This window comes from Tupaia chinensis, unplaced genomic scaffold, assembly GCF_000334495.1.
Source record: "Tupaia chinensis unplaced genomic scaffold, TupChi_1.0 Scaffold148607_1, whole genome shotgun sequence".
Lineage (NCBI taxonomy): Eukaryota > Metazoa > Chordata > Mammalia > Scandentia > Tupaiidae > Tupaia > Tupaia belangeri.
Genome location: NW_006208456.1, coordinates 1,325,735 through 1,346,214, shown reverse-complemented (window position 1 = coordinate 1,346,214; position 20,480 = coordinate 1,325,735). Strand labels below are relative to the sequence as shown.

General features: G+C 40.2%; 1 protein-coding gene and 1 pseudogene across 3 annotated transcripts in view; one reads left to right on the top strand and one right to left on the bottom strand.

Annotated features, from left to right (window-relative positions):
• The window catches only part of RBM25 (RNA binding motif protein 25), a 101,359-nt gene that overhangs the window by 36,716 nt on the left and 44,163 nt on the right, over positions 1 to 20,480 (bottom strand). For all 3 annotated transcript variants that reach the window (XM_006170507.3, XM_027769111.1, XM_014585022.2), the window contains 4 exons: positions 14,322 to 14,371; positions 11,494 to 11,661; positions 9,426 to 9,483; positions 5,622 to 5,782 (listed from right to left, as the gene is read on the bottom strand). In XM_006170507.3, coding sequence (XP_006170569.1) covers positions 5,622 to 5,782; positions 9,426 to 9,483; positions 11,494 to 11,661; positions 14,322 to 14,371 — 437 coding nt within the window. The remainder of the gene's footprint in view (positions 1 to 5,621; positions 5,783 to 9,425; positions 9,484 to 11,493; positions 11,662 to 14,321; positions 14,372 to 20,480) is intronic.
• Positions 14,905 to 15,538, top strand: LOC102495063 (small ubiquitin-related modifier 2 pseudogene; annotated as a pseudogene).

Below are 20,480 nucleotides of genomic sequence, written 5' to 3'. Positions count from 1 at the left end.
TTCAACTACTACAAATTAAACCATATTGCAACACAATGATTAAACCCAATTAACTAGGAAATCCAAAGGAAATATGTAAAAAACTTAAGACATTCAACCCAGGCTTTCTTTCCTTTTAAATTATTTATTTAATTTTGTTATTTTTTAAATCTTGCACTCACATGCACATGCACTCACCAGAGAGATGGTGGTGGCAGGAAGTGAGAAAGCAAGCCGCCAGGTCTGAGACTCGAACCACAGTCAGCCATGTGGGAGCCCAGCACCTGAACCACCATGCCACATACTGGTCCCAAATCCCAGCTTTCCTAAATAAGTATTCATTGAGGACCAGCAGTTGGCATAATGGCTATGTCACTGGACTCCCATGTAGTCAATAACTGTTCGAGTCCCGGACCTGGTGGCTTAAACTCACGCAGGCCACATGTGCGTGTGTGCATAAGACCCCGAGAGGACAAAGGAGGGGAAGGGATTGCAGCATGGCCATACTCGCTGGGTGGGTGATTTCTCGCTTTCTGTCTCTACATTTCTCTCTGTCTTTCTGGCAAGCGCATGCACCCTATAGCAAAAACCTCTAGAAAAAAAAGTACTTAGTTATCATAACAAGGAAATTTTGGAAACTTTTCTTACAGTTTTCAAAAAGGTTTTATGATGGTGAGTGTTGTGGCACCTGCCCTATGACAAAAAGGTTTAGGGATAGTGACAGGGAACACTGATATTATTTGCATTCTAAAAACCTTTTGTTTCCTTATAAGTTCAGTAAGGACAGGGAGACTATTGGCTGAACAACATTAAGGGTACTCTTTTCCCCTAAATGTTCATTCTATTCTAATGGCCAAGAAATTATCCAAAGTGCTTTGGCGCTACAGATTAAAGAGACATGGTCTGTATACATATTGCCTTTTACACTTTTCATGAGATCTGAGTGTGAAGATAAGGGAATGTGATGGGTACATGGAGCTATGAGAAACAGAAACAATACACACTACACAAAGCACACTCAAAGGGACAATCCTAAAGTACAGCAGCTAATGAAGCCAGGCTACACATGGCCAACCACAGTTTGGAGAATAACTTCAGTACCTTGAAAAACACACAAGGAACATGTAGGTTCATGCCCAAAAACCTGATGGGAAGGAAAAATGCAGAAAAAAGAATTTGCAGACTGACCAAATGCTACTGGGTGGTGCTCGCTCGCGTGCGCTCTCTCTCTTTCTCTCTCTCTCGTGAGCTCCTGTACTCTCTGGTAATAAAAAACATCACATTGACATACAGCAGTAAAACCCTACTTTATATGGAAGACAGACAGGATTTAGTTCTGTTTGAGAGGGGCTGAGGGCAGGGTAAATAAGGTTTGTAGGAATTGAGGAACATATGAAGTGTAATCCTTAACATATATGGTACATGGTGAGTAGAAATTCAATAGGAAGCATAGATGGGGAACAAGGACATGAGATGTGAGGAAAGCACAAATTTGTGGAATACATAGAACAGTAAGGGGAAAGGCTGGGGCGCTGGACTCCCACATGGCCAACTGTGGTTTGAGTCCCAGCATGGTGGCTTGCTTGCTCACTATCTCTCTCTCTGGTGAGTGCACATGCCCTATAGCAAATTAAATAATAATAATAAATACAATTAAATAATTCTTAAAAATAAAAGGCAAGCTAAAAAAATAAAAATGCTTAAATTACAAAGAAGCAAAAATACATTCTTATTCTTGTATTATTTATCTATATCTTAAGTTTATGTTCATGGTTTAAAAAATGATTCTTTTTGTTAGTATCTTCACCTCTATTATGTCTTATGATACACAACACCGTAGATTCTTTTTTTTTTCTTTGAGGTTTTGCTATAGGGCGCGTGCGCTCGCCAGACAATGAAAAGAGACAGAGAGACAGAAAGCAAGAAATGACCCCCCAGGGGGATTGGCCATGCCACAATCCCTTCTCCTCCATTCTCCGCTCGAGATCTTGGGCACGCACCCAGCATGAGTTTAAGCCACTGGGTCTGGGACTCGAACTGCGGTCCGCTACATGGGAGTCCAGCGACATAGCCATTACGCTAACTGCTGGTCCCACAACACTGTAGACTCTACATGTTTTACAAACACTAACCATCAGAAATGAAAATGTGAAAAAAATTCAAATTTATCTGTATGTGTAATGACTAACATATTGATAAGCAGTAACAATATGATTACATCACAGTAACCTAGCCTATAAACTAATAAACCCTTAGAAAAATTACACGGTATATTCTACTTGGTCATATTGCACTAAGCAAAACAAAAAATATGCAAGAACTATGACAGATTACTCTTTAGTGAATTTATTAAGACAAACTATTCATATAAAAACAATTAGCTTAAGTTCACAAAAATAACTGGAAGTGGTTACAAAGCTATTATAATAGTGGAGGGAGAATCATAGTTCTACAAAGTTAAAAATGGAATACTAAATCTTTACATGCCTTTACATTTATGTTTTACACCACTGCAATTTCTTCAAACTTGTAAATCTCAAAAAAAAATTTCCTATAATACATACATATATATACACATATGTATATGTAAACATCAGTGTAAAATTGGGCCACAGTAATTCAAACCTATGTTGTTCAAGAGTCAACAACACTTAGGCTCTTAAAAAAAAAATAAGTACTCTTAACAGATGAAACTAATGCAGGGAAATCAGTTAAAGACTTAGTAAAAATCAAAACGGATTAAGTAACAAATCTGTTCTTAAAACAGTAATTAAGTTCAATACTTTCTTTTCTAAAAAGAATTATTTTACTTAACTTTACTTATTTACTTATTTAGATTTGACCAGGTAGGGACAGAGAGAGAGTGAGAGAGAGAGAAAGAGAGGGAAAGTGAGAAAGCAAACCGCCAGGTCTGGAACTTGCACCACATCACAGTCAGCCATGTGGGATTCCAGTGGCCTTAACCACGACGCCACCTGCCAGCCCCCAATACTTTTTACTTTTCTTGAGAGAGAGATTTATGCCATAGAATACATGCACTTGCCAGACAGAAATTCGAGAAGTTGCCCCCCAAGGGAGTATGGCCACACCGTAATCCCATCTCCTCCATTCTCCTCTAATGATTTTGGGCACATACGGACATGTGCATGGCATGAGTTTCAAGCCACCGGGTCTCAGACTGGAATAGTGGTCAACTACATGGGAGTCCAGCTCCTTAACCACTATGCCGAATACTGATCCCTCAACCCTGTTATTATAAAATGAAAATTCACATATAATTAAAAGTATTCATTAGGTGTCTGCACGTGGCATTAAGGCTCGATACTTCTAAACGTCTAAGAGCAGTTCGAGTCCCAGACCTGGCAGCTAGCTTTTACACTTTTCCTCTGTCTCTCTCTGGTGAATAAAAAAATAAATAATAATGATGATAAATAAAATTAAATAAATAGGGACCAGCAGATGGTATAATGGTTACAACACTGGACTTGACTGTGGTATCAGTCGAGTCTCGTAGCTCGAAATTCACGCCGGGCATGTATGTGTACATACTCAAGATCCTGAGAGGAGAATGGAAAAGGGATTGTGGCGTGCCCATCCCCCCAGGAGATGATTCCTCACTTTCTCTCTCTCTAGTGAGTGCATGCACACTTATAGCAAAAATCCCTCAAAAATAAATAAATAAATAAATCGTTTAAGAAAAAAAAAAAGCCTATATTCTTTCAGAGAAAAATGTCTACAAGAATGTGCAACCACAATTGCTACTTTGTTACTTATTATTAATGAGAATATGGGTAAAATTTAATTTCTTCTTCATATCAATACTTTGTTTTATTTTGTTAAGCATTTTTATTTTCAAGCTCAGAATACACAATTATTTTTATAAAGCAGGGTGAGAGGAGCGCTGAAAGCTACATCTATTTTGAAAGATAATGAAAGAAAGCCAACCCTTTAGCACAGTAGGGAAGTTCAGCTCATAGGACCTAGGCCTGCAAGGTATACTGTGGTTCTAATCTCAACTCCTGTGGCTTGAATAAAATGCTGGGCATGAGGGAACCAGCAGTTAGCGTAATGGCTATGTCACTGGACTCCCACGTAGTTGACCGCGGTTTGCGTCCTAGACCCGGTGGCTTAAAACTCACACCGGGCGCGTGTGCGTGCGTGCCCAAGATCCCGAGAGGAGAATGGAGAAGAAGGGATTGCGGCGTGACCATCCCCCCGGGGGGTGATTTCTCGCTTTCTGTCTCTATGTCTCTCTCTGTCTGTCTGGCGAGCACACGCGCCCTAAAGCAAAAACCTCTCAAAAAAAAAAAAAAAAAAGCTGGGCATGGGACCAGCAGACGGTGTAGTGGCTACGTTGCTTAACTCCCATATAGGAGATCGTCGTTCAAATCCCAGACTTGATGGCTTAAAACTCAAACCAGGTGCATATGCTAGCAAGCCCAAAAGTCCCAAGTAGAGGATGGAGAAGACATTGAAGCACGGCCATATCATTCGGCAATAATTTCTTGCTTTCTATCTCTCCAGCGAGTGCAACATACCCTATCATAGTAATCTCTATAAACGTGGACACAAGCTCGTGCATACCAGAAAAAGTTGACAGGATGGAGAAACAGGACAGCAAAAAAAGATTTTTGGGGTGACAATGCCTCATTGTATCTTTCTCTATGTCTCTCTCTGACAGGTTAAAACAGAGAGAGAGAGAGAGAGAGAGAGAGAATGAAAACTTAAAAGCAAAGGCTATTTTGCTTTTGTTTTGTGGGGAGTGGAAGACAATAAATCTATTCTGGCTCAGCTTGGTGATCCCTATTATGAAGGAAGAATCAAAAAGAAGGAAAATACGGGAACCATCAGTTAGCGTAGTGGCTATGTCGCTGGACTCCCACGTAGTCGACCGCGGTTCGCGTCCCAGACCCGATGGCTTAAAACTCACGCCGGGCGCATGTGCATGCGTGCCCAAGATCCCGAGAGGAGAATGGAGGAGAAGGGATTGCGGCGTGACCATCCCCCCGGAGGGTGATTTCTCGCTTTCTGTCTCTCTGTCTGGCGAGCGCACGTGCCCTATAGCAAAAATCTCTCAAAAAAAAAAAAGAACGAAAATACATATTCAAGTTTTACTTATGTTTTGCTTTGCTGATGGTAACAGTAGTTTGATAAAAGATACAAGAATTTCCTCTGCTTCAGCATCACATAACATAGGCTGAATAAAACCACTCAGCTAAAGAAAGTAAGAAGACTTATTTTCATTTTAGAATATGTACACTTTTAAACGAGAGGGCAACTAATAAAAACTGTGTAGGTTGAAATATATTTTGTACTTACTTACAAAGCTGCCTTAATGAATTAGCTCTGTTTGGAATAGTCTGTACCAGTGTTTTCTCTGGCAAGTTAAACTTGTCCAGCCTCCCTTACTACTTTCATCCCAACCTGGAACAAGCAAACCAACAGTCATCCACCCACTGTGGGTAGATAAAAGACTTAATAAATCTACGAACTATAAAATACCCTCCTGAATAAAAAACACAAACACATTTAATGATGATGATGATCTTGTGAAGCCCCATATTAGATTCATTTATAATGAAAAGCACTTATGTTGAAATAGCATAGATGGCCTAAAAAAGATAACACTATCGAAAACATACCCCATTAGAAGCTTTCTTCTTTGCTTTCCATTCATCCAGCTGTGCCTTTGTCTTTGCATCAACTTTCACAAGTAACTTCTTCTCTCCAATCTGCAGGTCATGCAATAATCTAAGTGCACGGAGGGTAGATTCAGGCTCCTTGTACTCACAGAATCCAAAGGCTAGCAATGGAAGTAAAGGATAAGTAAAGTGTCAAGGCAATCATGAAAAATTAAAAAAAAAAAAAAGTAAGAAAAAGAAAAATCCTTGGACAACAAATGTTGTAATATAAGGACTATTAAAGCTGTCACTTTGCCTCATCCTCCAATTCCCTTTATCATTTCAGTTTTGGCACCTACAAATTACCACCAGGAAGCAAGGAGAAAACAAAAACAGAGGAAAGAAAATTCAAATCAGGCAAACTATTACTAATTAGAAGTGCTCATAAAATACTTAGCAGAGTCGGCGAATTTCATAATAAAAATGATTATTATTTAATGAATTAATTCCATCTTGCCTCCAAAAGACACAAATAACAAGCTACATGAACCTAGATATAGCACATTTTTCCTGTAGAATTAATTCCATTATTTATCATTATTTAATTTTTTTAATTTGACCACAGCAAAACACAAAGAGAGAAAAGAAAGCAAGCTGCCAGGGCCAGGATTTGAACCGTGGTCAACCATGTGGGAGTCCAGCATCCATCACCACTACACCACCTGCCGGCCCCCAATATAGCATTTTTCAATTTTTAAATGTGAAATTACAAAACTACAAATCCTCTATCTTAGTTACCACAATACTTTTTATATATCTACTTCATTTTATAACTAGTCTATCTTAGAATTAGTAAGACTTTAACCAAAGAACATTAAGCAAAACTAAATGTAAAAAAATTTTCCTCTAATGAGAGGGAAAATAAGAAATGCCTGTCTCTCTGACAAGCATACATGCCCTAAAAGAAAAAAACCTCCAAGAAAAAATAAAAATAAATAAATAGTAAGATGAAAAAATTATGTATGGCATACTCATATTTAACAGCTAACTAAGGCATTATCCACAGACAGGTAATTTTTAAAGTATCATTATTATTATTATTACTATTTTGGAGAGGGCGTGTGCATGCCAGACAGACAGAGAGAGACAGAGGGACAGAAAACGAGAAATCACCCCCCACCCCCACCCCCCGGGGAGATGGCCACGCCACAGTCCTTTCTCTTCCTTTCTCCTCTAGGGATCCTGGGCATGTACTCATGTGCACCCTGCTTGAATTTAAGTCACCGGGTCTGGGACTCGAACCGCAATTGACTACATGGGAGTCCAGTGACATAACCATTACGCGAACTGCTGGTCCCTTTAAGTATTATTTTATTTAACTTTATTTATATTTTAATTTGACGAGAGGAGAGTAAGAAAGCAAGCTACAAGGTCTAGGACTCAAACCACAGTTGTCCATGTGGGAGTACAACATCTTTATCCACCTCACCACCCCCTAGCCCCAAAGAGGTAATATTCGAAGGGGTGGTAAAACAAATTCTGTGGCCAGTGCCATGATGAAGCAATAAAAGCCCAACCACATACGGAGTCAGATCCCACACATCTAAGGTTCTAACTGCTAGACTGAGTGGGTTGAATCAGGTAAGACGCAGATGGTGTAATGGTTATGTTGCTGGACTCCCACATGGCTGAGTTTGAGTAATAGACTGAGTGGCTTGAAACTCAGGCTGGGCACATGTGTGTGCATGCCCAAAATCCCAAGAGAATTGAGGAAAAGGGATTGCTGTAAGGTCTTCCCCTCAAGGGGTGATTTCATACTTTCTGTCTCTATTGGTCTCTGTCTCTGGAAAAAAAAAAAACAAGTCTTTTTAAAAAGAAAAACATACCAGGCACACATGTACACCTGCCCAAAATCCCAAAAAGATGGAGAAAAAGAGGAAAATGGACTGCAGCATGACTACTCCATTAGAGGATCCTTTCTCCCAATCTCCCAGGCAAACAGGCCGTGACTCCCCTGGGCCCTCCACCCACGTACTAGTCTCTCTGGTGAGTACAAAGACCCTATAGCAAAACTGGAAGGCAGGATGGACGGATGGATGAACAAACAGGTGGATGGAAGGAAAAGAAAGAGAGGTTTTTAAGAGAAGAGGAGAGGAAAGGAAAGTTAAGTTTAAGCTTAATAACTATTACAGCTACACTGGGGCTGAAACACTATGCATTGGCACCCAGATGCCACATGGCTAAGCATAGTTTAAATTCTGTCCCAGAGGTTTAAAAATTATGCTGGTTTTATGTACATATCTCAACATCCTGACAGGATGGATTACAGTGTGACCATACCCCACTGGAGGGGTCGTTATCCCTCTCTGACAAGACCATGCACTCACTGTATAACAATAATAAAATAAATAAGCTACAATGACCCCAAATTAAATAAAACAACGATGAATATGCTTCAATCCATTAAGTTCAAAACGACCAAAAAAAAATTTTAAAGTTATTCATTGTTACAGTTTGCTGAGGACTAGCCCTGAGCAATAAAAAGAACCTTAATATTTATCTCATCTTTCTATATAAACTGTACCTCTAAGTAATCACATAGTAAACGGATGGGGAAGCTTGTTCTTACAGAAGTATTCTACTAATAAACAAAGATGACTTGATCTTCAATGAAAGGAAGTTTGTATTTTTAAAAAAGAATTAATTCATTTAACTTTATGTATTTTAATTTGACCAGAGAGAGGGGAAGAGAGAAAGTGAGAAAGCAAGCCACCAGGTCCAGCATTCAAACCACAGTCAGCCATGTGGGAGTCTAGTGCCTTTAACCACCACACCACCTACCAGCCCCAGAATGATAGAAAATTTTAATAGCCTATTGTATTTTACAGGCAGTGAGTAAATGAATCAGTCCTGGAAATGATAATCAATAGGTGCTCAGACTTTTTTTTCTTTTGTCACAGGGCTCATGTGTTCAATGGGGAGGAAGGAGGAGAAGAAGGAGAGGGAGAGCAAAGAAGTGAGAAATCACCCCAGGGGGAATGGTCATGCAGCAATCCCTTCTTCTCCACTCTCCTCTAAATATTCTGGACACACAGAAGCATGTGCACACACACATCTCCAGCATAATCTTCAAACTGCCTGGTCCAGAACTCGAAAGATTAGTAAAACCTCTTAAACCCAACAAGGATATTTTGTGTGTGTGTGTCTGTGTGTGTGTGTGTGTGTGTGTGTGTGTGTGTGTGTGTGTGTGTGTTTGGGGGTTTTTTTGTGTGTTGTTTGTTTGTTTGTTTAAAGAGAGGTTTTTGCTATAGGGCACGTGCGCTAGCCAGAAGGAAAAAGATAGACAAAGAGACAGAAAGCGAGAAATCACCCTCCAGGGGGGATGACCATGCTGCAATCCCTTCTCCTCCAATCTCCTCTCAGGATCTTGGGCAGGCATGCACACGCACCTGAAGTGAGCTTAAGCCACCAGGTCCAGGACTTGAACAGTAGTTGACTACACAGGAGTCTAGTGACATAGCAACTATACCAACTATTGGTACCCGAAACAAGAATATTAAACAAAACTAAATTTTAATAAAGTTATCTAGGAGGGCCAGCAGGTGGCAAGGCGGTTAAGGGCACTTGACTCCCACATGGCCAGCCACAGTTCAAGTCCTGTGCCCAGCAGCTTGCTTTCTCACTTTCCTTCTCTCTCACACTGTCCCTCTCTGGTCAAATTAAAATAAATAAATAAACTATCATGAGTTGATTAAGGTTAGAGAAACGAGAATAAAACATGTATAAATTAGACAGATCTCAATAAATAAGGAAAACAAGACCTACCCTGAAGTTTTCCGGAAGCACCTTGCACTCTCTTCCAACTCAAAACTAAACCGCATTTCTTAAAAAGAAAAGAATATATATTACCATTGAACAGAACAAATTTTTCATGAAAAGAACACAATTTTAGAAACTGGCAGGTGTTGTGGTGGTTAAGGGTGCTAGACTCCCACACGGCCAACTGTGGTTCAAGTCCTGGACCTGGTGGCTTGCTTTTGCACTCCCCCGCACCTGACCTCACTCTCATTCTGTCCCTCTCTGGACATACATACATACATAAAGTTAAATAATTCTTTAAAAATAACCATAATTTTATTTCCACTAGGTAAAAAATATATACCAGCAACTTACATTATTGATATTCTATATCCCACATTTACTATATTAAAAAGGTAACAAATGATCTTAACAAAAATGTAAGTTCCTGATTCTTCTTTTTTTAACAAATGCCAAAGGGCATGTGTAACTCCCCAGAGCAGACAAAGTGGCACGGGTGTAAGCGGGAAAGGGAGAAAGCACCCCCCAATGGGTCTGGATCAACCATAATCCTCCACTTCTCTACTCTGATGAGATTCCTGGCATGCACATACATGTATCTTTCACATTCTTCAAGCTCCATGGGACCAGAATTCAAACACCACAGTCGAGCATGTGGGATCCGATTCCCTTAACCACTAGGAAACAGGGCTGGCTGGCCCTTACTGACACTTCTTTATTCACAAATAAATTCTCTACCTTTTTTTTTAAACTTTTTTTTTTTTTTTTTTTTAAAGTTTTGCTACATGCGGGACTGGAAAGGGTGAAAAATGTCCCACCAAGGAGATGGCCACTCCACAATCCCGTCTCCTCTTGGGATTTTGGGTAAACATGCACAAGGATCAGCATGTTTTCCAACCCAGGCCTTGGATTCAAACCAGGTGGTTGGTCATGTGGGATCCAGCCACTTTAACTTCCATGCTACCTGCTGGCCCAAATTCTCCACCTTTTAATAAATCAGAAATCTGGGGGCCAGCAGATGGTGAAATGGTTACATCACTGGACTCCCACATAGTTTGAACATGACTTGAATCTCACACCCAGCAGCTTGGAACTCATTTGGAACATGTGTGTATACGTGCCCAAAATCCCAAGAGGAGGCTGGAGGAGAAGGGATTACAGAGTGGCACGACCCTCACCCCCCCATGATTCCTTGCTTTCTTTCACTTGGGGGAACAACACACCCTAGAGCAAAAATCTCTCTAGGAAAAAAAAATTTTTAAATCAGGAATTTTATACTACCAAGAACAAATGCCAAACCTAGGTATCTAATATTAGAGGAACAAAAACTATCATAAATTCAAATTAATGTCATAGTATTATTTTGGGAGACAGCAGCTGGCGAAGTAGTTGAGTCACTGGACTCTCACACATCGGTGACTAAAGTTCAAGTCTCACATCTGGTGACCTGAAGATCATGCTAGGTGTATATGTGTGTGCATGTCTAGGAGAATCCCAGGAGAAGGGATTACAGCAATCATCAGAGAGACAGAGCGAAAAAAGTGAGAAATTGCCCCCCAGGGAAGATGACCACACCGCAATCCATTCTCCCTTGGGATTTTGGTCACCCACACATACAAACCTGGCATGCATTGCAAGCTGCCATGTCCAGACTCAAACTACAGTGAGTTATGTGGAAGTTGAACACCTTTAACATTACGCCACATGTGTGTATAGAGAAAAAGTAAATGTACCAAAATGCATTCATTGACAAACCTCCAAAATCAATACAAGTCTTTTTTATGCAGGATTGAAATTTGTCAATATAATTCAGAATTCCTTTTGCTTTTTTGTTTGAATTAAAAATTTTGTCTAGAATTATATATTTTTAAATTTATTTATTCACTTATTTTAATTTGACCAGAGAAAAAGAGAGAGCAAGTGAAAAGGCAAGCCACCAGGTCCAGGACTCAAACCCTGGTTGACCATGTGGGAGTGTCCAGCATCTTAATTATCACGTCACCTGCTGTCCCCTATGTTTGAAATTTGTAACAATAAAATTTTCTTATAATAAAAAAGGAAGAGTATAACTTACAGCTAGCAGCTGTCTTATAAGCATGTCTGAGGCTTTCTCCGAAATGTTGCCAACAAAAACCGTAGTAGTGGGACCACAATTTTCATCATTTTCTTTAGCCTTTAAGCCTGGATGGTCCTTTCTTGCCCCCAAATGCTTTCCAACCATAGACACAGTGGGTACTAAGACCTAAGGTAAAGAAAGGTAAAATTTAATTGGGCAATTAAGTTTCCTGTCATTGTTAATGTAATATTAGGCTGTCAATATCATTTTAAAAGTAGAAACGATACCACACATTATCACTGAAGCTTATGCACACCTAATCAAAGCAAATGACCTTTCATTAACACAAACTATTACTCATAACAAAAATCCACTATTAAAAAAAATTCGAAAAAGAAAATGAAATAATTTTTTTGTATAAGACATAATTTTTAAATGTTTAAGCAATAGTCATTTAAAATTATGAAACATATTCACAGGTTTTTTTCCACAGCTGTCCTCAGTACTGGTATAAATAAAGCACTTTTCAATTACCCGTGCTAATCCTCTGCCAGAATATTCAAATATCCTACAGCCTTGCCCCATGCTTATATTTTGCTTTTTATCAGTTACTTATGTTCCTACTTTATAATATTCAACTTGAGAGGAATGAAGTCTAACTCATCTTTATACTTGACCCATAATTCAGTAATAGGTCCTCAGCAGGTACTGCATAAATACTGGTGAGCTGCTCCAAACCCAAAATTCTACCCTTTTCTAGATAGAAGCACAAGGAAGAAAAGTACTTGTCTGGAAACTTGCCAAAGTAGCCAAACTATGGGTACTCAATGCAAGAAAAGCTGGACTGCCCATGGGCTATGAAACCACATGTCTCAGTAGTCTGCTTCATAGCATATTCCCAACTATCTCTATAGTTCCCCTCTCCCTTCTACTAGAAATATCGACACTAGACTCCCCTTCCAAAGCCCATCCAAAGATATTTAAAAAAAAAAAAAAAGGATAAAAATGGGATCTACCATCCCTCACTAAAGAAGTCTAATTAAAGCCAGCAATATTGATTAACTAAAAGAAAAGTTCTGGCTACTTAACAGTTATGTGCCATGTGGCACACAGCATTTTTTTTTTTTTATTTTGTTTTAAGAATTATTTATTTGGACCAGCAGTTAGCATAATGGCTATGTCGCTGCACTCCCACGTAGTAGACCATGGTTCGAGTCCCGGACCCGGTGGCTTGAACTCACGCCGGGCGCGTGTGCGTGCGTGCCCAAGATCCCAAGAAGAGAATGGAGGAGAAGGGATTGCGACGAGGCCATCCCCCCTGAGGGGTGATTTCTCGCTTTCTGTCTCTCTCTGTCTGACTGGCGAGCGCACCCCCCTTATAGCAAAAACCTCTCAAAAAAAAAAAAAAGAATTATTTATTTATTTAATTCCGTTTATTATTATTATTTTTTTAATTTGGTCAGAGACAGACAGAGAAAGGGAGAAAGCAAGCTGTCAGGTCTGGAACTTGAACCGCAGTCAGCCATGTGAGAATCCAGAGCCTTTAAACACCATGACACCTGCCGGCACCACATTTTATTCTTTTTAGAGGAAGATTTTTGCTACAGGGTTCAGGAAAGTGAGAAATTATCCCCCAGGGGGATGGCCACAGCACAATGCCTTCTCCATTCTCCTCCTGGGATCCTGTGCACACACGCAAATGTGCCCAGAATGAATTTTAAGTCGCCAGGTCCTGGACTCGAACCATGGTCAACGATGTGGGAGTCTAGCAATGTAACCATTACGCCATCTGCTGGTCATAAATGTGAAGAATTAAGATGTTAAGATTTAACAATGAGGGGACCGGCAGGTGGTATGGTGGTTAAGGCACTGGACATTACCACAATGCTGATCACAGTTCAAGTCCCAGACCTGGTGGCTTGCTTTCTCACTTTCTTTCACTCTCCGTCTCTGTGTCTCTCTCAGGTCAAATTAAAATATATGAGTGAATAAATAAAATATAGTAATTTTTAAAAATGTAATAACTTTAAAAAGATATAACAGTGAATAATGGAACACTTCAGCAAAGAAAAGTATTCAGTAAAACTTTATAAAGCTTAGGGAACCAGCAGTTAGCGTAATGGCTATGTCGCTGGACTCCCACATAGTCGACCGCGGTTCGCGGCCCGGACCTGGTGGATTAAAACTCATGCCGGGTGCGTGTGCGTGCATGCCCAAGATCCTGAGAGGAGAATGGAGGAGAAGGGATTACGGCGTGACCATGCCCCCTGGGGGGGTGGATTTCTCGCTTTCTGTCTCTCTGTCTCTCTCTCTCTGTCTGTCTGGCGAGCGCACGTGCCCTATAGCAAAAACCTCTTAAAAAAAAAAAACTTTATAAAGCTTTAAGATACACTAGGGGATAAAGATAAAAATAGCTTAAAAGGGACTAAAAATTAGGGAGGAGAAAAAGAGTAGAGAAATACTTAACACAAATTTCATTTGAAAATTTAAATTACTATTGAGGATCATTCCTACAATCTTTTCATGAGATCAGACATGTCAGCTCTTTCTCCTATCCCCTAGGACGAAGATGAGAGAATGATGAAAGAGTCAATGCCCTAAATCTGTATCGAGAGTTTAGAGAATAAGGAAAATCAAACTATTCACAGTGCATACTTTGGGGCAACTATGTATGTGTATAGCTGAGTGAAAATGATACTTGTTCCAGTAAGTGGTATAACCTACATGGCTGTTCTCATTCTAATTAGTCTTTGAAACACTTATACATAATTTATCCAAGTTTATCAAGCTTTTTATTTAACTTCAAAAGCACTAGCACACCTAGTCCTCCTTTAAATTATACTTACAGTTGGAGCAGGAGCCATAATGCTCATTGGTACAGGAATCATTGGGGTCCCTGGGAAATGGAAAAAAAAAATAGTAATGAGTTAGAACACTATTATATATGATTATGTTCAGTACCAACTATAAGACATACAAACTAGTACCCTTACAGTCAATATGTGGAAATACAGAATAATGAAAATGAATACAGATAATGTGGGATTTTCAAAACTGAGGTATTATTGGGGCCAGCAGGTGGCATGGTGGTTAAGGCGCTGGAATTCCCATATGGCTGACCATGGTTCGAGTCCTAGACCTGGAGGCCTTTGCTCTTCTCTCTCTCTCTCTCTCTCTCTCTTTCTTTCTTTCTCTCTCTATCTCTCTCTGGCAAAACGCATGTGAAAATAAATAAATAAATAATTCTTTTTTAAAAAAAACCTGGGCTCGCGCACGCAGGGTGGGAGGAGGGAGCGCACGACAAGCACGCACCCTTTCCCTCTTCCACCGCTGCAGCCTCCGTCTTCTGCTGCTCCTGGGGCTACCTGTGTGCTTACTCAGTGAGGACCTGGTACCTCTTTTGTGAAACAGCAGCTGAGGAGACTCCGGCACTCACCATGGCCGACGAAAAGCTCAAGGAAGGAGTCAAGACTGAGAACAACGATCATATTAATTTGAAAGTGGCGGGGCAGGATGGTTCTGTGGTGCAGTTTAAGATGAAGAGGCATACACCACTTAGTAAACTACTGAAAGCCTATTGTGAACGACAGGGTTTGTCAATGAGGCAGATCAGATTCCGATTTGATGGGCAGCCATTCAACGGAACAGACACACCTGCACAGTTGGAAATAGAGGATGGAGACACAATTGATGTGTTCCAACAGCAGACAGGAGGTGTCTACTAAAAAGGGAACCTGCTACTTTACTCCAGAACTCCGTTCTTACAGACCTAGAATACATTCTCAATTAGAAAACCACAATTTGGTTTCACCACATCCTCCTCATTCCTTTATTGTATATAAAGTAACTGGTGTATGTGCACAAGCATATTGCATTTTTTTTAACTAAATGGCCAGTGGTATGTTTTGATTGACATCAAATGGAGATGGGATGGGGAAAAATACCAGTTCTGTGAAAATACCCCCTTTCTCCATTAGTGGCATGCTCATTCAGCTCTTATCTTTATATTCCAGTAAGTTATTTTGCTATCACTGTTTTAACAAAAAGAAAAAGAAAAAAAAAAAACCAACAACATAAAAATCCTTGAATACCTTGTTTATGATACCTGTAGGGCAATCTGTCTTTAAGCAGGGGTAGATTACTCTTAAAGAAAAAAAAAACGAATCCTAGTTTTCCCTTCAAGTCAAGTGTCTTATTGTTTAAATAAATTTCTTGTTTTTTTTTTTTAAAGAAAAAAAAAAAAAAAAAAAAAAAACGATGCAGTATCAGATAGATCTGTATAAACTCACAAGAAAAAGCAAACATGCTTTTGCCTTAAGGGGTACAAAACCATACACACACAAACATATACATAATATAAAATGTCATGTTCAGAGCTGGCGGGTGGCATGGTGGTTGAGTCACTAGACTTCCACATGGCTGAACAATGTTCAAGTCCCGGACCTAGCAGCCCAAATATCACAACAAATAAATAAATAAATACATGCAAAAATTAAATAATTTTTTTGAAGTCATGTTCATCTAGTTGTGATTCTCAAGTCCAGCAATTTTCACAAATATTTGGTTATTGTTGAATGAACTCAATTTATTATATCCTTGAAAACTTGAGTAGATTTCCACATTAAAAAAATAATATGTAAAGTAATGCATGTTAATTAGACTAATGCATTATATTCCACCATGCATATAATATATATAATACATATTATATATACACACAAATATAGATATGTGATAAACACACAGCACTTTGTCAATTAAAAAAAAGAACTAAAATATGCTCTTAATAGTTGTCTTTTAAATTATTCATTTTTTATATTTATTTAATCATTTATCTTAATTTGACCAGAGAGACACAAGGGGGCGGGCGAGCCACCAGGACTGGGACTCAAACCCCAGTCGACCATGTGGGAGTCCAGCGCCTGAACAATCATGCCACCCATCAGCCCCTGTGCTTACAGTTTTTAAAAAGTTGTCAAATGGATGGGACCAGCAGATGGCGTAATGGCTATGTCCCTGGACTCCCATGTAATAGACCACGGTTCGAGACCCTGACTCAGTGGTTTAAACTCACTGGGCATGTGTGTGTGTGCGTGTGTGCCCGAGATACCAAGAGGAGAATGGAGGAGAGGGTATTGAGGAGTGGTCATCCCCCATGGGGGGTGGTATCTCGCTTTGTGTCTCTGTCTCTGTCTTTCTGGTGGGCTTGCGTGTCCTATTACAAAACCCTCTCAAAAAAAAAAAAAATTATAAAAAAGTTGTCAAATGGTAAACTTCATCTGGAAACCTAAGATTCTTGCTAGTCTTATTTCATTCATAGGAAATGAAAATCATGAAAAAAAATTAGATCAATAATTGTGACCGCTGTCAAAGAGTAAACTAAGACAACTTTCGGGAGCTCTAATTCACTGAAATTTTTAAAAAGTTTTTTCCTTTTTTTTAAGAATTATTTTATTTAACTTTATTTATTTATTTATCTTAATTTGACCGGGGGGGGGGCAAGAAAGCAAGCTGCCAAGTCCGGTACTCGAACTGCAGTCTTCCATGTGGGAGTCCAACACCCTTAATCACCACACCACCTACCGGCCCTTATTTTTTAATTTCAGAGAGATTTTTGCTATAGGGCACTTGTGCTAGCTAGAGAGACAGAGAAAGAGAGACAGAAAGTGAGAAATCACCCCTTTGAGGGATGGGAACATCACAATCCCTTTTCCTACATTCTCCTCTCAGGATCCTGGGCACACATGCATATACGCGTGCCCAGCATGAGTTTCAGGTCCCCGGGTCCAGAAGTTCAGCAATGTAACCTTTTTGCCATCTGCTGGTCTAGGTTTTTCTTGTTTTAGCTAAAGATTTTTGCTATAGAGCATATGCACTCGCCAGAGACAGAAAATGAAAAATCACCTCCCTGGGGGAATAGTCTCACTGCAATGCCTTCACCTCCATTTTCCTCTTGGAATTTTGAGCATGTATGAACACATGCCCAGCATGAGTTTCAAGCCACCGAGTACAATACCTGAGCCGCGGTCAGCCATGTATGTGGAAGTCTAGAAACGTAATCATTATGCCACTTGCTCGTCCCAAAGTTATTGTAAAAAAAGAAAAAAGGGACCAGCATGGTGGTTAAGGTGCTGGAGTCCCACATGGTTGACCGTGTTTCAAGTCCCAGACCCAGAAGCTTGAAACTCAAGTACACCCATGCCCAAAATCCTGGGAGGAGAGTGGAGATGGGGCTGTGGCATTGCCATCCTCCCTAGGGGGTGGTTTTTCACTTATCCTCAATCTCTCTGTCTCCAGTGAGCGCACCTACCCTGTAACAAAAACCTCTTTGTTTTTTAAAGAATTATTTAATTTTACTTATTCATTCATTTTATTTTAATTTGACCACAGACAGACACACAGAGAGAATGAGATACAAAGTGAGAAAGCAAGTAGCCAGGTCTGGGACTCGAACAGTGGTCAGCATGTGTGAGTGTCCAGTGCCTTAACAACAACACCTTCTGGTCCCCAAAAAACTTCTTTAAAAAAAGGAGAAAAACGCTATAATTGCATTTTATCTATATTTTTCACCTTAATGCTGCAAAACAAACACACGCTCCCATTTACCAACTATAATCTACACGGAATCTCTTTCATAGGTACTCTAAAAAAACAGTCAACAAGACATCTTGAAAATAAATGTGGGCTCAGCAGACGAAGTAGCAGTTAAGTTGCTGAAACAGTGATTAAGTTTAGAGTCCAGGACCAGGCGGCTTAAAATTTACACATGTGCGTTTTTGGGTGCATGTGCATGCGTTCCTAAAATTCAAAGGGGAGGATGGAAGAGAAAGGATTGTTATGTGGCCATCTGGGGTTATTTCTCACTCCTGTGAGTGCATGCACTGTATAGTAAAAGTCTGTCTTTTAAAAAGGGGGGAGGGGGTGTTTTTTTTTTAATAATTACTCAAAATTTAACAGCATGTTTACTATCCCAACTTACTAAGTTCATGCAATTTAGAATCCACACTGAAAACTATAATACTAACTCATAAAGATTTAAACAGGCTCAAGTAAAAAAGCAGAACATAAGATAGTTTGTGACTACCTGAGTTTTATTTTTTTTGTTTGTTTGTTTTAAAGTGGGTAAAGAATAAGACATAAGGAGACATACCATGATATGCACAGCAAATCTGGGGAGAGATAAACACTAGAAACTCATTTTTTTGGCTAGCAGGTGAGGTGGAGGTTAAGTCACCTGGATCCAAATGGTCAAACCATGATTAGAGTCTATAACCCCATGGCTTTGAAAAATCATGCTGGGCGTGTGTACCCAAAATCCCAAGAGGAAAATGGAGGACTAGTGGCATAGCCAACCCCCACAGTGAGTGATTTCTCACTTTCAGTCTCTCTCTCTCTCTCTGTCTCTCCGGCAAGCACACTACCCTATAGCAAAAATCTCTCTTAAAAGGGAACCAGCAGTTAGCGTAATGGCTATGTCGCTGGACTCCCACGTAGTCGACCGCGGTTCATGTCCCGGATCCGGTGGCTTAAAACTCACACCGGGCGCGTGTGCGTGCGTGCCCAAGATCCCGAGAGGAGAATGGAGGAGAAGGGATTGCGGCGTGACCATCCCCCCTGGGGGGTGATTTCTCGCTTTCTGTCTCTATGTCTCTCTCTGTCTGTCTGGCGAGCGCACGCGCCCTACAGTGAAGATCTCTCCAAAAAAAAAAAATCTCTCTTTAAAAAAAAAAAAAAAATTAGTAATTTCTGGGGCCAGCAGATGGTATAGTGGTTACGTCGCTGGTCTCTCACATGGCAGACCGTGGTTTAAGTCCCGGAACCACTGGCTTGAAAATCATGCCAGTCGCTTGTGTGTGCATGCCCAAGATCCTGGGAGGAAAACAGAAGAGAAATACTGCAGTGTGGCCATCACCCCAGGGGATGATTTCTCACTTTTCCTCTTGCTGTCTGTCTCTCTTCTCTTCTCTTGTCTTCTCTTCTCTTTCTATCTCTCTCTCTTTTTCTATCTCTGGTGAGGGCATGCGCCCTAATGCAAAAAAATCATCTTTAAAATAAATCTTATTTTCTAATTTAATGTATTATGTGATCACCACATACATTATTTCACACGTTTAATGAACTGCATTCATGAGCAAGTAAAAATTATACAAGAAGTTGAGTAAGGTGGTTTTGAATTATTTTATCACACTATTTCATTATTTGCCTTCTAAAGTATTGATGATCAGGCCGGTAGGAGGTGTGATAGTTGAGATGCTGGACTCCCACATGACCAGTTGCAATTCAAGTCCCAGACCTAGCGGCTGCTTTCACACTTTCCCATTTTCTGTCTCTCTCCAGTCAATTTAAAAAATAAAGAAAATTGAGTAATCCTATCAGTAAAAAAAAGTATTTATGGTGTACACAGTATGCAGTTAGCGACAGACCTCCAACTAAAGTCTGATTTATCACCGAGGTAAAATGTTTTGCTAAACAAAATGATACTTTATGTTGTTACAAATGCAAGTCCTCCAAGATATACTGTCGAGAGAAAAAATGAGGCAGAATAGTGTATTTAGGATGATAATATATGTGTTGGATAAACACACGCAAACAGAAAAAACTAAGGGATGAAGAGTAATGTATAATGGTTTAGGGAACCAGCAGTAGCGTAATGGCTATGTCGCTGGACTCCCACGTAGTCGACCGCGGTTCGCGTCCCGGACCCGGTGGCTTAAAACTCACGCCGGGCACATGTGCGTGCGTGCCCAAGATCCCGAGAGGAGAATGGAGGAGAATGGATTGCGGTGTGACCATCCCCCCGGGGGGTGATTTCTCGCTTTCTGTCTCTATGTCTCTCTCTGTCTGGCGAGCACACGCACCCTATAGCGAAAAACCTCTCCAAGAAAAAAAAAAAAGAGTTATTTATAATGGTTTATAACATGCATCAAAATATCTGAAAAGGGGCTGGCAGGTGGCGTGATGGTTATGGGCGCTGGACTCCCATATGGCCAATGGCAGTGCGCATT